This window comes from Rhinatrema bivittatum, chromosome 1, assembly GCF_901001135.1.
Source record: "Rhinatrema bivittatum chromosome 1, aRhiBiv1.1, whole genome shotgun sequence".
Classification (NCBI taxonomy): Eukaryota; Metazoa; Chordata; class Amphibia; order Gymnophiona; family Rhinatrematidae; genus Rhinatrema; species Rhinatrema bivittatum.
The window spans coordinates 62,341,229-62,357,109 of record NC_042615.1 but is presented as its reverse complement, the minus strand read 5'-3'; the positions used below and the strand labels follow the sequence as shown (position 1 = coordinate 62,357,109).

Below are 15,881 nucleotides of genomic sequence, written 5' to 3'. Positions count from 1 at the left end.
TTTGGGACTCATAGACAAATGATAGGAGGTGGAAGCTTCTGCAGGACCTATGGGGATGAGATGGAGAGATTGTAACACACAAAACCAATTGCCCTGGGGAAAGGGGAAGCTCACATTGGCAGGTTCATCTGAGCAGGCCATTCCCTCTATCATTGTTCCTGCCAAGGCAGGAATGGTGGCCTATTGGAACCATGGAAAAGAGGAGGCATGGAGCTGAGGCCTCCTATACTGATTCCTGTGGTCTTTGAGGTCTCAGTGACGTCTTTTGCGGCTTCTCTGTGTGGGACTCTTAAAGAGCAGCTCTTTCTCCTTCTTGTGCAGATGCAGTTCCTCCCACCTCCTGGTTCCCTATTTCTACAAATTTTTTTTTTTTTTTTATATTTAATGTTTTATTGAATTATAACATTTTTTCACAAATGAAATAATCAAGAAAAGTAAAGAAATAAAATTTCTACAAAATTTTTAAAATGTTTGCACCAGTCTTTCTGTATGAGACAGCGGACAACTCTGGGAGTCTCCTCCATGGGGCCTCCCTCCCCAGCGAACTCCTAGTGGGAGTGAGGAGACAGAGGAGGATTGGGAAGAAGGTGAAGTCCTTCAGATCAGATGACTCATCTTTGAAACTTAAAGAATTAAGAGAGAGTTGCAGTGAGGAAGGATATTTCTCTGGAAAAGATGTGATTTCTGTATGATTCATCTCTTTCTCAAAGAAGAATTTTGTTCCCTAATTTGCAGACTCTGAACATTTCAGAGGAAAAAGGTGATGAGGCTACCAGCCTATCATGGCAAGCTTACAGGAGTCTTCTAAAGAGTTCTTATTGCATAGGTCAATCAAAGATTCCCTGGAAGCCAGTTTTAAAAGAGATATGGACATAGCAAAGCTGTATCCTCTCCTTGCTCAGGATAGGCAAAAACTGAAATCTCCTAAAGCAGACACACAGTTTGTACTGCCACTAGAAGGACCAATATCTCTGTAGAAGGGTGCACTTCCCTTAAGGATGCACAAAATAGAAAGATAGAGGATGCACTTAAACAGGCATTTGAGACTTGTAACTTGGCACTGTAGGCCACAATGTGCAGGGGCATTGTAACAAAGGCAGGATTACATTTGTCTCAGTATATACAGGAAAGTTCCTGGGAATTCAGTGGACAGTTCTTGGTTAAAGTAGCTCAGATGGAGTTGGGGGCAGCCTTTTTAGCTGACTCCTCTCATGACGTGTTCTGGGATTTGGCTAGGAGTATGGCTTCCATTTTAGTGGCCTATCATTTGCTTTGGCTATGAAATCGATCAGCGGACTCAATTTCCAAGACTAGATTGACCAAACTTCCCTTCAAAGGTTGGTAAAACATTGGGAGAATAAAAGATCCCCAGATTGCGAGAGGACAAGCCTAAAGAAGTATTGCAGCCAGCTCCTGCTAAGAGTTGTTTTAGGGATTTAAAGAGTGCTAAGCTGAGAAGGGTGTCAGGTGGCAAGCAGTCTAGAACTTTTAGTAGATTCCAATTCTTTCAGAACTCGAAGAGAGGAAGAAAGGGCAGTTCTCACAGGACAAGCAGGATGGTAGTCCTCACATATGGGTGACATCATCAGGATGGAGCCCAATCATGGAAAACTTCTATAAAAGTTTCTACAAGTTTGACTGGCCCCTCCTGGGCATGCCCAGCATGGCACCAACCCTGCAGCCAGCAGGGGTCCCCCTTCAGTATTCTTTTTTCCACGCAGCAGTAGCCTCACGGTTTAGGAGCTCTGAAGAGATTCCTGACAGGAATTTTCCTTACGGAATTAATTAAACTTAAATTGCCCCACAGGGGTCCCTCCTCTAACTTTTCTCAGGCCGCGGTACTCCGGTAAGTTTTTTGACCGTCTTCCGTCGATTACTGTCGAGTTTGGCCCTCGCGGCCTACTGGCCGTCAACCTTACAGCAGCTCGATTTTTTCTGTGGCCATGGCGTCGGGGTTCCGTCGGTGCCCGGACTGTACTCACACCATGTCTATCACAGACCTCCATGGAGTCTGTGTAATGTGTTTAGGCCGTGAGCATGACGTCCTGACTTGCACCAAATGTGCCCTCATGACACCAAAAGGTCACAAAGCCAGAATGGAGAAGATGGAACTCCTCTTTCGTGCTCAGACCCCGACGCCGTCCATCACATCGACATCATCAGAACCGGCACCATCGACGTCGCGCCAGCATCGTCCACCATCGACGTCTTCACGGCCATCGATGCCCGCTACTCCCCCTCAGGATCGAGGGGATCGCAGGGAGAAACATCGCCATCGACATCGTAGGACTTGGACTGTCAAGGGAGCGAAATCATCGACCTCCCCACCCTCCGAGCCACCGTCGAAGAAGCCCTGTCCAGGAAAGGCACCGACCATTCCTGTGACCGGGTCACCGAAGCCACCCTCACACGATCGGGGTTTGGGAGTCGCGATTCCACCTGTAAAGGTGGTCCCTCCGACTGTGCCTCTGCCTCCCTCTTCTGTTCCGGAGCCGGGGCTGCTTGCTCCAGGTCTCCGAGTAGAACTGGATCGGCTGGTTCAGGAGGCCATCAACAAGGCGATACAACGGCTCCAGGTTCCTCCGGCACCGGCACCGAGAGTGGAACCGGTCACCGACTCGATTGCAGCAGTGCTGGCACCGCTGCTATCCCAGATGGAGGCGCTCATGTCCGCCCTTCCACCGGTGGTTCCTGGGTCTCCGATGGCTCTGGTGCCCTCCCCATTGACAACTTCATCGGGAGGAGAAACACCGTTCCGCATCCCTCCATCGGGAGTTCTGCCTCAGCCATCGATGCCAATTCGTCCCTTGCCACCAATTCATCCATCGGTGCTGATACGTCCATCGGTGCCATCGATGCCGGCACCGATGCCTTCTGCGCCATCTTCGGTGCCCCCGGTGATTCCTCCGATTTTCTCGGAGCCTCGACCGGGGCCTTCAGGTATCCAACCCCTTTCTCGTCCTACAGGTCAGTCTGCTGATCCTTATGACACCTGGGGTGATGATACTTCCACAGACACCGATGACTTACCTTCACCTCCTTCTCCTACTGAAAGTAGAAAGCGTTCTCCTCCAGAGGACCTTTCTTTCATTAATTTTGTGAAGGAAATGTCTGAGTTGGTCCTTTTTCAACTTCAGACGGAGCAGGATGATAGGCACCAGATGATGGAGTTGCTCCAATTCCTGGATGCCCCGAAAGTGATCACTTCTATTCCCATTCATCAAGTTCTTCTTGACCTCCTCAAAAAGAACTGGGAGAACCCTGGATCCATTGCTCCAGTACACAGAAAGGCTGACACTACCTATTTAGTGCAGTCAGCCCCTGGCTTTCAAAAATCTCAGCTCGACCATCACTCAGCTGTGGTAGAGTCAGCTCAAAAGAAGGCAAAAAGGTCGAAGCCTCACTCATCTACCCCACCTGTTAAGGAACAGAAGTTCGTAGACAATATTAGTCGACGAGTGTTCCAAGGGACCATGCTCATCTCCCGAATTGCGGCTTACCAACTTTATATGACCCAATATAATAGGGTCATCTTCAAGCAGATACCGGACTTCTCTGAAACCCTGCCTGACCAGCTTCAAACCCTTGTAAACAAGGGTTTTGAGGCAGGAAAACATGAGATTAGGACATCTTATGATATCTTCGACACCTCTACTAAAGTGTCTGCAGCTGCTATTTTGGCAAGACGATGGGCCTGGCTCAAATCTTCTGACCTTCGCCCAGAAGTTCAAGACCGGCTATCTGACCTACCATGTGTAGGAGACAATCTGTTCGGTGAACAGATCCAGCGAATGGTGGCTGAATTAAAGGACCATCATGAGACCCTTAAACAGCTTTCATCAATACCTTCTGACTTCTCCTTAAGACAGCCCTTCAGGAAGGACTCTAAGAAGTCGTTCTACTGTCCGAGGAAGGCCTATCCTCCACCAGCAAGGTCCCGAACTACGAGACCTTATCAAAAGCCTCAGCCTCGCCGAGCCCGAAAGCAAAAATCACAAGCAGCTCCCCAGCCAGGGCCTGCTTCAGGTTTTTGACTTCCACTTGGAGAGCAGCAGCCTTATTCCTCTGCCAAGCATACCAGTAGGAGGTCAATTATGCCACTTTCACAGCATGTGGCAATCAATCACAACCGACCAATGGGTGCTAGCAATCATTGCTCAGGGTTACCACCTGAACTTTCTTGCTCTGCCACCAGACTCACCACCTCTGCGAAACGTGGGAGACATCCGACCACTCTATCCTTCTGGATCAAGAGGTTTCCCTACTTCTCCAGTTAAAAGCAATAGAACCAGTCCCACTCTTGCAGCAAGGCCTAGGGTTCTATTTCCGGTACTTTCTGATCCCCCAAAAAATCCGGGGGAGTTCGTCCAATTCTGGACCTACGTGCTCTCAACAAGTACCTCCAGCGGGAAAAGTTCAAGATGGGTAACCTTGGGGTCACTTCTACCTCTTCTACAAAGAGGAGACTGGCTCTGCTCGCTGGACCTCCAGGACGCATACACACACATTGCGATAACTCCTACTCATCGCAAATACCTCAGGTTTTTAGTAGGCCCCACGCACTATCAATACCGAGTTCTTCCGTTCAGCCTAGCGTCTGCACCACAAGTCTTCACCAAATGCCGCGTGGTTGTCGCAGCTTTCCTCAGGAAACAAGGTGTTCACGTCTACCCCTATCTGGAGGACTGGTTAATCAGAGCTCCAACCCAGCAAGCCGCTTGGTCGTCCCTCAATTTCACTCTACTCACTCTAATTTCGCTAGGATTTCTCGTCAATTACAGAAAATCCTATTTAATCCCATCTCAAACCTTGTCGTTCATTGGGGCAGACTTGGACACCTTGCAGGCAAAAGCCTTTCTACCTCAACAATGAACGCTAACATGCGTGTCTCTCAGTCACCAGTTGCAGTCTCAACATTCAGCAACGGCTCGCCAATTCCTCGTCCTTCTCGGACACATGGCGTCCTCAGTCCATGTCACACCAGTGGCCCGCTTGGCCATGAGACTCATGCATTGGACTCTGAGGTCACAATGGATTCAAGCTGTTGAACCTCTGTCGACCATTGTCCACATCACCGACTCACTCCGTCTGTCTCTCGCCTGGTGGAAAGATCAGAACAATCTTTTCCAGGGACTGCCCTTTCAAGTGCCAGATCCTCAACTCATTCTCACCACCGACGCTTCCAACCTCGGGTGGGGAGCCCACGTGGACAATCTACAGACACAAGGGTCTTGGTCTCCAGGGGAAGCCAAACATGAAATAAACTTCCTAGAACTTCGAGCAATGCGATATGCTCTCAGGGCTTTTCAGGAACGCCTATCAAATCAGGTCATCCTGATTCAGACGGACAACTAGGTGGCCATGTGGTACATCAACAAGCAGGGAGGCACAGGCTCCTTCCTTCTGTGTCAGGAAGCTGCGCAGATTTGGGCGGAAGCGCTCTCCCACTCGATGTACCTCAGGGCCACCTACTTGCCGGGAGTGGACAATGTCTTGGCAGACAAACTGAGTCGTGTCTTCCAACCAAACGCATGGTCTCTCAACCCCTCGATAGCGACCTCAATCTTCCGACAATGGGGATACCCCCAGACAGACCTTTTTGTCGACTTTGTGGTTCTGAGGGGATGCAATTTCTGCTCCCTCATTCGGGGCGAGCGCTCTCCGCCCAGAGATGCATTCTCCCTATCGTGGGCAACCGGTCTGCTCTATGCATTCCCTCCACTTCCTCTTCTCTCGAAGACTCTCGTGAAGCTACATCAGGACAAGGGAACCATGATCCTGATAGCACCCCACTGGCCATGCCAAGTGTGGTTTCCCATACTTCAGGATCTCTCCATCCGCAGGCACATTCCCTTGGGAACGGACCCACATCTGATCACTCAAAACAACGCCTATGCCATTCCAATCTTCAGGCCTTGTCTCTGACGGCATGGATGTTGAAAGGTTAATCCTTCAACCACTTAACCTTTCAGATTCGGTTTCTCGCATCCTGATTGCTTCATGGAAGCCTTCCACAAGAAAATCTTATTCCTATAAATGGAAAAGGTACACATCATGGTGCACCTCGCAGTCCCTTGATCCCTTTTCCTGTTCAATCCCAAGGTTTTTGGACTATCTCTGGCATTTGTTGGAATCAGGTCTAAAGACCTCTTCCATCAGAATGCATGTCAGTGCGGTAGCCGCCTTCCATAAAGGTGTTGGGGATGTTCCTATATCAGTACAACCCCTCGTAACACGCTTTTTGAAGGGCTTGCTCCATATCAAGCCACCTTTACGTCCTCCGGCCCCTTCTTGGGACCTTAATCTGGTTCTCGGTCGGCTCATGAAACCACCATTCGAGCCTCTTCACTCCTGTGACCTAAAATATCTCAGATGGAAAATGTGATTTTCCTTTTGGCTATCACTTCAGCTTGCAGGGTTCTTGGAGGAGAAGTCCATTATCTGCTATTAAGTTCACTTAGAGAATAGCCACTGCCATTAGCAATGGTAACATGGAATAGACTTAGTTTTTGGGTAATTGCCAGGTTCTTATGGCCTGGATTGGCCACTGTTGGAAACAGGATGCTGGGCTTGATGGACCCTTGGTCTGACCCAGTATGGCATTTTCTTATGTTCTTATGTTCTAGGGTTAGTGAGTTACAGGCCCTAGTTACCTATCCACCTTACACTAAACTCCTGCAGGACCGGGCGGTACTCCGCACTCACCCTAAGTTTTTACCTAAGGTAGTTTCGGAGTTTCACATTAATCAATCCATCATACTACCTACCTTCTTTCCCAGGCCCCATTCCAATCCAGGGGAACAGGCTCTGCATACCCTTGACTGTAAATGGGCTCTAGTGTTCTACCTCGACCGTACAGCTGCCCACAGGAAGAGCACTCGGTTGTTCGTCTCTTTCCACCCCAACAAATTAGGGCAACCTGTGGGTAAGCAGACTTCTCTCCTCCTGGTTGGCGGACTGCATATCTTTTTGCTATTAGCAAGCAGGCATTCCTTTTCAAGACCGTGTTAAAGCACACTCTGTGAGGCCCAGGGCGACTTCAGTAGCACACCTACGATCGGTGCCGCTTCCTAACATTTGCAGGGCTGCCACCTGGAGTTCTCTCCATACTTTCGCAGCTCACTATTGCTTGGACAAAGCTGGAAGACAAGATTCCCTCTTCGGCCAGTCTGTCCTGTGTAACTTATTTCCAACTTGACGTACCTACTCCCTTCCGCCTGCCCGGTGGGATTAAGGATGCACTCTACCAAATTCCACTCCAGTTGTTGTGCCTGTTGCACGCCGTTGGGTACCTTTGGTGCATGTTTGGACATCCTCAGTTCGGTAGTCACCCATATGTGAGGACTACCATCCTGCTTGTCCTGTGAGAAAGCAAATGTTGCTTACCTGTAATAGGTGTTCTCACAGGCCAGCAGTATATTAGTCCTCATGAAACCCGCCCGCCGCCCCGCAGTGTTGGGTTTGTAACGTTTTTTTGTTTCATTTTTTCGGCACTGCCTGTAGCTATCAAATAAGACTGAAGGGGGACCCCTGCTGGCTGCAGGGTTGGTGCCATGCTGGGCATGCCCAGTAGGGGCCAGTCAAACTTCTAGAATCTTTGATAGAAGTTTTCCGTGATTGGGTTCCATCTTGATGATGTCATCCATATGTGAGGACTAACACCCTGCTATCCTGTGAGAACACCTGTTACAGGTAAGCAACATTTGCTATATTCAGGAGATGCTGTACATTTCCGTACTTCCCAATCAAAGTATGGGTCCCACTTCCAGAACAAAAGATAGACAGTTATTAGACTTTTACTGCAAATGGGTCCACATTACTTTGGATCAGTGGGTTATCAGAGATGGCAATGCTCTGGAGATTTTACATCCTATTTCAAAGGATTATATCCCTTTGTCATTCCATATAGAAAATACAAGCCTTGTAAATGATACTCAGTTGCCTTCTGCAGTTAGAGGCAGTGGTTCTGATTCCTGATTCTTAAAGGGGTAAGGTTCAGTATTTACTTAGTGGTGCCCAAAGGTAGGGTAACTTTCACTCTATTGTGGTCTTGAAGTCAACAAGGCTGTGAAGATGTTTCATTTTAGGATGAAGACATAGTAACAGTATGAGAAATAGAGTTCTTAACGTCCCAAGATCTGTCAGAAGCATATTTGCATATCCCAATGAAGCAAGTTTGCAGCGCTGAGGCCCTCCCTTTTGGGTTGAACACTGCTCCAAGGACCTTTTCCAAGGTGATGGTAGTGATGGTGGCAATGACCCTGCACCTATAAGATATTTTAGTGTGTCTGTATCTGGATGATTGATTGATTCAGATAAAGTTGACCCAAGAGAGTGAGGCAACTATGGGCAGGGTGATGTAATTGCAGGACCTGGAATGGATTGTCAACTTCACCAAGAGCAATTTATTGCCCTCTCAACCTCTAGAGTTACCTGAGGGCTCAGTTTGACACAAGAGAAGGTCTTGTTCTGTTGACGGAAGAAAGGATCCAGAAGTTGCAGAGCCAGAAACCCTCTGTATGGCATTATTTTCAGGTATCAGGATCTATGGCTTCAACGGCAGGGGGAATGAAGAAAAGAGGATTTGTATTCAAACAACAAACAAGGACTGAGTTGCACAGGCTGGGTAAACAAGCGTGGGAGTAGCTTGCTTATTACGGCGGTTATTACCTCAAACCAATTAGCTAGATACTTCGCTTAGATTCAGCTCCAGCACTGCTATCTACGATGGCGGGGGTGGAAGGGAAATAGAACCAAAAAGTTATTTTAAGGGACAAGAGTAACAGAAAAGTATGAAAAAAACCAAAATAAGTGTGAAAGCTTGCTGGGCAGACTGGATGGACCGTTTGGTCTTCTGTCGTAATTTCTATGTTTCTATGTATGGCAACTATCATGGACTTGGTTCCTTGGGCAAGGGCACACATGAGACCCTTGCAGAGGGCCTTGTTGTCGAGGTGATCTCCTCAATCCAAGGATTATTTCATTAGGTCAGGCTGAGTTTGCCATTGGTGTTGGTAATCAAGAATGTGGAGGTGAGAGTGGATCTTGAATCTCGAACTAGGTTGATGGTAGCATTTGATGCTAAGCCCTGGGGTTTGGGGGGCTCATTCTTGGGGCCTAATGGCTCAAGGCACTTAGAGTCTGTAAGAAACCAAGTGGTTCATCAATCATTTGGAAACCAGAACAATAAAGAAGACACTCCTCCAGTGTGCTTCTCTTCTATGAGATCAGGCTGTCAGAATCTTGCTGGAATATGCTATGATAGTGTGTCATATGTGAAACACCAAGGGGGGGACCAGAGTTCCTCAGGTGGCAGAAGAAGTGGGCCTGCTGTTAAATTGGGTGGAGAAGCACGTAAAGGGACTCTCCGCCATACACAAAGTAGGAGTAGAGAATGTGCAAGCAGACTTTCTCAGTTGCAACATTCTAGATCACAGGGAATGGAATCTGACCCAGGAGGTTGTGAGGCAGTGCCCCTAGTGAACATTAGAACATAAGAAATTGCCATGCTGAGTCAGACCAAGGGTCCATCAAGCCCAGCATCCTGTTTCCAACAGAGGCCAAACCAGGCCACAAGAACCTTGCAATTATCCAAACACTAAGAAGATCCCATGCTACTGATGCAATTAATAGCAGTGGCTATTCCCTAAGTAAACTTGATTAATAGCCGTTAATGGACTTCTCCTCCAAGAACTTATCCAAACCTTTTTTGAACCCAGATACACTAACTGCACTAACCACATACTCTGGCAACAAATTCCAGAGCTTTATTGTGCGTTGAGTGAAAAATAATTTTCTCCGATTAGTCTTAAATGTGCTACTTGCTAACTTCATGGAATGCCCCCTAATCCTTCTATTATTCGAAAGTGTAAATAACCGAGTCATATCTACTCGTTCAAGACCTCTCATGATCTTAAAGACCTCTATCATATCCCCCCTCAGCCGTCTCTTCTCCAAGCTGAACAGCCCTAACCTCTTTAGCCTTTCCTCATAGGGGAGCTGTTCCATCCCCTTTATCATTTTGGTTGCCCTTCTCTGTACCTTCTCCATCGCAACTACATCTTTTTTGAGATGTGGCGACCAGAATTGTACACAGTATTCAAGGTGTGGTCTCACCATGGAGCGATATAGAGGCATTATGACATTTTCTGTTTTATTAACCATTCCCTTCCTAATTATTCCCAACATTCTGTTTTCTTTTTTGACTGCTGCAGCACACTGAGCCGACGATTTTAAAGTACTATCCACTATGATGCCTAGATCTTTTTCCTGGGTGGTAGCTCCTAATATGGAACCTAACATCGTGTAACTACAGCAAGGGTTATTTTTCCCTATATGCAACACCTTGCACTTGTCCACATTAAATTTCATCTGTCATTTGGATGCCCAATCTTCCAGTCTTGCAAGGTCCTCCTGTAATGTATCACAGTCTGCTTGTGATTTAACTACTCTGAATAATTTTGTATCATCTCCAAATATGATAACCTCACTCCTCGTATTCCTTTCCAGATCATTTATATATATATATATTGAAAAGCACCGGTCCAAATACAGATCCCTGAGGCACTCCACTGTTTACCCTTTTCCATTGAGAAAATTGACCATTTAATCCTACTCTCTGTTTCCTGTCTTTTAACCAGTTTGTAATCCATGAAAGGACATCGCCTCCTAGCCCATGACTTTTTAGTTTTCGTAGAAGCCTCTCATGAGGGAATTTGTCAAACGCCTTCTGAAAATCCAAATACACTACATCTACCGGTTCACCTTTATCCACATGTTTATTAACCCCTTCAATAAAATGAAGCAGATTTGTTGGGTAAGACTTTCCTTGGGTAAATCAGTGTTGACTGTGTTCCATTAAATCATGTCTTTCTATATGCTCCTTGATTTTGATCTTGAGAATAGTTTCCACTATTTTTCCCGGCACTAAAGTTAGGCTCACCGGTCTATAGATACCCGGATCGCCCCTGGAGCTTTTTTAAATATTGGGGTTACATTGGCCACCCTCCAGTCTTCAGGTACAATGGATGATTTTAATGATAGGTTACAAATTTTAACTAATAGATCAGAAATTTCATTTTTGAGTTCCTTCAGTACCCTAGGATGCATACCATCCGGTCCAGGTGATTTGCTACTCTTTAGTTTGTCAATCTGGCCTACTACATCTTCCATGTTCACAGTGATTTCGTTCAGTTCGTCTGACTCATCACCCCTGAAAACCATCTCCGGAACTGATATCTCCCCAACATCCTCAGTAAACACGGAAGCAAATAATTCATTTAGCCTTTCTGCAATGGCCTTATCTTCCCTAAGAGCCCCTTTAAACCCTCGGTCATCTAATGGTCCAACCGACTCCCTCACAGGTTTCTTGCTTTGGATATATTTTAAAAAGTTTTTATTATGAGTTTTTGCCTCTATGGCCAACTTCATTTCAAATTCTCTCTTCACCTGTCTTATCAATGTTTTACACTTAACTTGACAATTCTTATGTTTTATCCTATTTTCTTCAGATGGATCCTTCTTCCAATTTTTGAAGGATGTTTTTTTGGCTAAAATAGCCTCTTTCATCTTACCTTTTAACCAAGACTGTAATCGTTTTGCTTTCCTTCCACCTTTCTTAATGCGTGTAATACATATGGACTTTATTTTATGAATATTTGATACTCTGCCTTTTCCCAAAATTAGTCACAAGGTGGATTATGATAATTTTAAGTGAACAGAGGCATTACAAAAGCTTACAATCAAATCAGAATTTGCAATTAACATAGCACTGGAATCCAGCATAGGAAAACCAATTTAAGATGCAGACAGCAGTCCAGTAGAGAGATATGAACTATCAAGTTTTTTGCACTGAGTGTATGATCATCTACCTGTTGCCAGAGGTAAAATTATGTGCACCCAGTGAAAGAAGCTCATGGCTCTCAAAGAATGAGTCCAATCTTTGAAGGCAAGACTGGCAGACCTGGAGGAGAGGAGGAGCAAAGAGATAGACAGAAGAAAGCTTTAGAGACACAGAGAAGTAGTTCAAATTCCAATCAGGCAGCCTTTATTTATTAGTTTTTATATACAGACATTCATGTACACATATATCTGTTTACAATTAGAGGCAAATATCCAGAGGGCTTACAATAAGTTTTTATACCTGAGGCAATGGAGGGTAAAGTGACTTGCCCAAGGTCACAAGGAGTGACAGCAGGACTCAAACCCTGGTCTCCTGGTTCATAGTCCACTGCTCTAACCACTAGGGTATTCCTCCTCCCTATCTAGTTAAGCCAGACCAGTCCAGGGATTGTTCAACCATATTTTATCTTATACTGATTCATCATCAGAATTAGTGTTTGTGACTGTGAAGCAGCATAATGTATATTAAAGTTATTGATCCTCATCAAAGAATGAAGGATCAGTCTATTCTGTCTTTTGGTTCTGTTCTGTTCTCCGTTGAAAGCCCTCTGGTTTTTAGGGGTTAATGAAAGTGTTAGAGTACTAAAATGTTTATTTTAGCTTGTTACATAAAATACTGGCATGCTGAGACCAGTACGTATTCCTGTAAAGAGTGATTTGAACAAACCTGTTAATCTCTGACTCCATCTTCTGTTTGGGGATCATAACCGATGCATATAGACAGGTCTGGCTTGACTCAGGGAAAGGAAATTATCAGGTAAGAATAAATTTCTTTTTAAGAGATGACAACGTTCTTGGAAAATATCCTTGATAGACCTCCATGATTGCTGTGTCAGATGTCCATTATTTTATTCCACAATTGGACCATTATAATTGTCTTCTCATTTACAAAGATCTTTTAGTAAGAGGGGTTTTTTTTGTTTTGGTATTTAACATTCTAGCAAATTTATTTAGTACTTGAATTATTGCAAATCTTACAATTGTAAACCAATGCAATCAAATATATTGTCTTGTCTTATTTTATTATAAGTGTTGTATATGCATTTTTTATTGCATTGTTGCTAGATAATTATTTTAATTATGTAATTGTTTTAATTATGTATGTGAATTTCTTCACTGCTTTGATTTATTACTAGAAAGGTGATTAAATAATAAACTAAACAAAATTAGTCCGAAGGATCCCAAGCCAGAAACAGATTCCTGCCTGCTTTTTCTTGAGGTTGTTAGGTCACATGGCAGCAATGATCCATGTCACACCGCTGCACATCTTCACATGAGCCTGGTTCAGTGCGAGTTGAGGTTTCACTGGAATCAACTTCTTCAACCACTGTCAGACAAAGTGAGAATATCCAGTGCTTTCATCAAATCTTTTATGTAGTAGTTAATCATTTTAAAAGGTCAGTTTTTTTCACCAATCCCAGTTTCAAGAAACTCTAATGACAGATAATTCCCATCAAGGTTGGGAAGCTTATCTGAGGAATTTCTGCTTTCAGGCAAGTTGATTGCTAAAAGGGAAGTTGCTTCATGTAAACTATTTGAGCAAGCGTCAATGCTCTGAAGATGTTCAGCCCATGGTTGAAGAATAAAATTGTAATGGTCCAGACCCGGGTTGTACTGTATCACAAAACACAAGGGCCTACAAGGACGTGATCTGGGAGGGTAGTGCCACAGACTGGCACTTGTACACATACAAGAACAAGATTGGTGACTTTAAGCTGGCAGCATCAGGAAGAGGAGGGTTACAGGAAGTCTCAGGCCAGTTTGAGAACCAGTAAGTCATATATGTTTTGAAATTCCCACTGGTTTAATCTCTCCTGACTTATCTGGCTAAACAGCCAACTAAAAATTTATCTGAATAGGTTGTGGGAAGTCCAGGATAGAGCAAAGTTATCTGGCTAAATTAGTTAGCTAACATCGATAGTCACCATTATCCAATTGTTAGCTGGCTAACTTTAGGGACTGCCTTAGATTAGTTCTAAAGTTAACCAGATAAACTTAACCGCTAACTTTTAGATAGCCAGGTATATTCAGCAGCACACTTGCGACACTGAATATCCAGTGCAAATTGGCTGGATACGTTTATCTGTCTAATTTAGCCAGACTTGCTGCTGCTGAATATTGACCCCAATACTTTTATTATTATTTTTTTTTACTGTCAAAATAGTACTGGGTTAGATTTGCAATAGATTGTTGAATAAATCATTTCCTTTCAAGGTGGCTAGATTTATATTTTTAAGGAAAATATACCAAATTAAAATAATAAAACGTGTAAAAGATCTATTTTTGCTGATAGGTTTTGGAATCCCAGCCAGAAGATACATTGGTGGCTGCACTATTTGCAAAAGACCCTGATGCTGGAGAAAATGGCACAGTCCTATATTCATTATCATCAGGTACACTTCTACAGGAATTTGTAGATTCTGAAACAGTGCTATCCTCATTTACCATCCCCAACAAATGAATCATAAATCCTTTTCAAACCTGTTTGCATGTATTCTGAAGTGATGGAAGACAGAAAAAAAATGTTTTTGCACTTTTAAACTGTTTTCAAACCATTTTCATCCTGATTTAAAATTAGCTTCAAATTTATTTAGTGAGGACTGCTAAATAAAACCAGTGACATGCTTAGTATTCATTGAAACAACAGCAAAATACTGAGGTGGACTTGAAGAGCCAAAGTCAGTCTTATTAAAGGGGCTTCTGGAGATGTTTTTGACCTATGTGAGGTATTTCTGTGACTTACAGATTGTATTTGCTCTCTGATTTTTTTTTTCTGGGATAAAAGTGCAGGTATTCACATGCAGGGGCCTCCTTTTGGGGGTGGGATGGGAAGGGGCAACTACCCAGGACTTCTGTAACTGGTTGCAGAACCTACAGCATTGCAAATATTATACCTGACTCTAGAACACCAATATACCTCTTATTGGGAAAACAGGATAAGCCAGACTGATCACTACACACTAGTAGAATACCTTACCTTGGTTACGTAGACAGAACATGGATAGAAATTCTCCAAATATTCATAAGTAGAGACCTTAGTTTTCTGTTTTCATTATATTTTTTTGGAAATTTATTAGTGTTGTAACAAACAAAAATGACTCCTTTTTTCCCCACTGATTTTTTCAATGTTTGTTATAATAAACACTGATAAATTCTCAGGAAAAACAAAATAAAAATTGAAAACAAAGGTCTTTAAGAATAAATGAACACAAATTATAAATAGAAATATGCAGACAAAAACTGAACTGGAAAACCCAAAAAGCCAGACTCTGAAAAATACAAAGATATCAGAGATGCTGTACATTCACATTACTAAAGCTGAACAATTCAAATCATTAAACCAAAAGGAAAAAGTGTTTTGTGTTAGTTTTTTACTTTTTTTTATTGTCTGGACATTTTGGATTCTAAAATAACACTCCATTCTCACAACAGTGACAGGGGCTCAGCAGCTTCAACATAAGACCCTGCACTCCAACACCCGTCCTCACCACACACACGTACATACAAATGTACAATGATGGGAACTTGGTGGTCCCAACATAAGATCAACCGACTTCCCATACATACACATAAAAGAATGATGACAGGGGCTCAGGGGCCCTAATCTAAAATGTCCTGCCTTCCTCTACCCTTTCTCTCCCCTCCCTCCTTGCTGGAATTAGGCTGAATTCCCTGTTTTTCCCATTTTCCTGCCCAGTCAGCAATTTTCCCAAAGTTTCTTCATGCTGAAGAAGGGTTACGGGAGGGGGAGAGGAGGTGACACAGGATACATGTGGCTTTTTTGTGGGGGAAGAGAGGACTACAATGCAATTTAAGCAGGCAGAGAAAGAGGTGCTAGAACTCTGTACCTGCATGTACTCACTGAAAAACCCCTGTATTTACTCAAGTCATTGATCAAAAATCATTTTTGCATATTCATTTTCTATCCAGAAATCAGAAAAGTTCACATGTTTACATTGGACATATGGTGACCCACACAA

The 15,881-nt window shown here is 44.1% G+C and overlaps 1 protein-coding gene across 1 annotated transcript in view; it reads left to right on the top strand.

Moving 5' to 3' along the window:
* The window catches only part of DCHS2 (dachsous cadherin-related 2), a 243,486-nt gene that overhangs the window by 174,704 nt on the left and 52,901 nt on the right, over positions 1–15,881 (top strand). Inside the window, exon 7 of the mRNA XM_029611289.1 lies at positions 14,195–14,294. Coding sequence (XP_029467149.1) covers positions 14,195–14,294 — 100 coding nt within the window. The remainder of the gene's footprint in view (positions 1–14,194; positions 14,295–15,881) is intronic.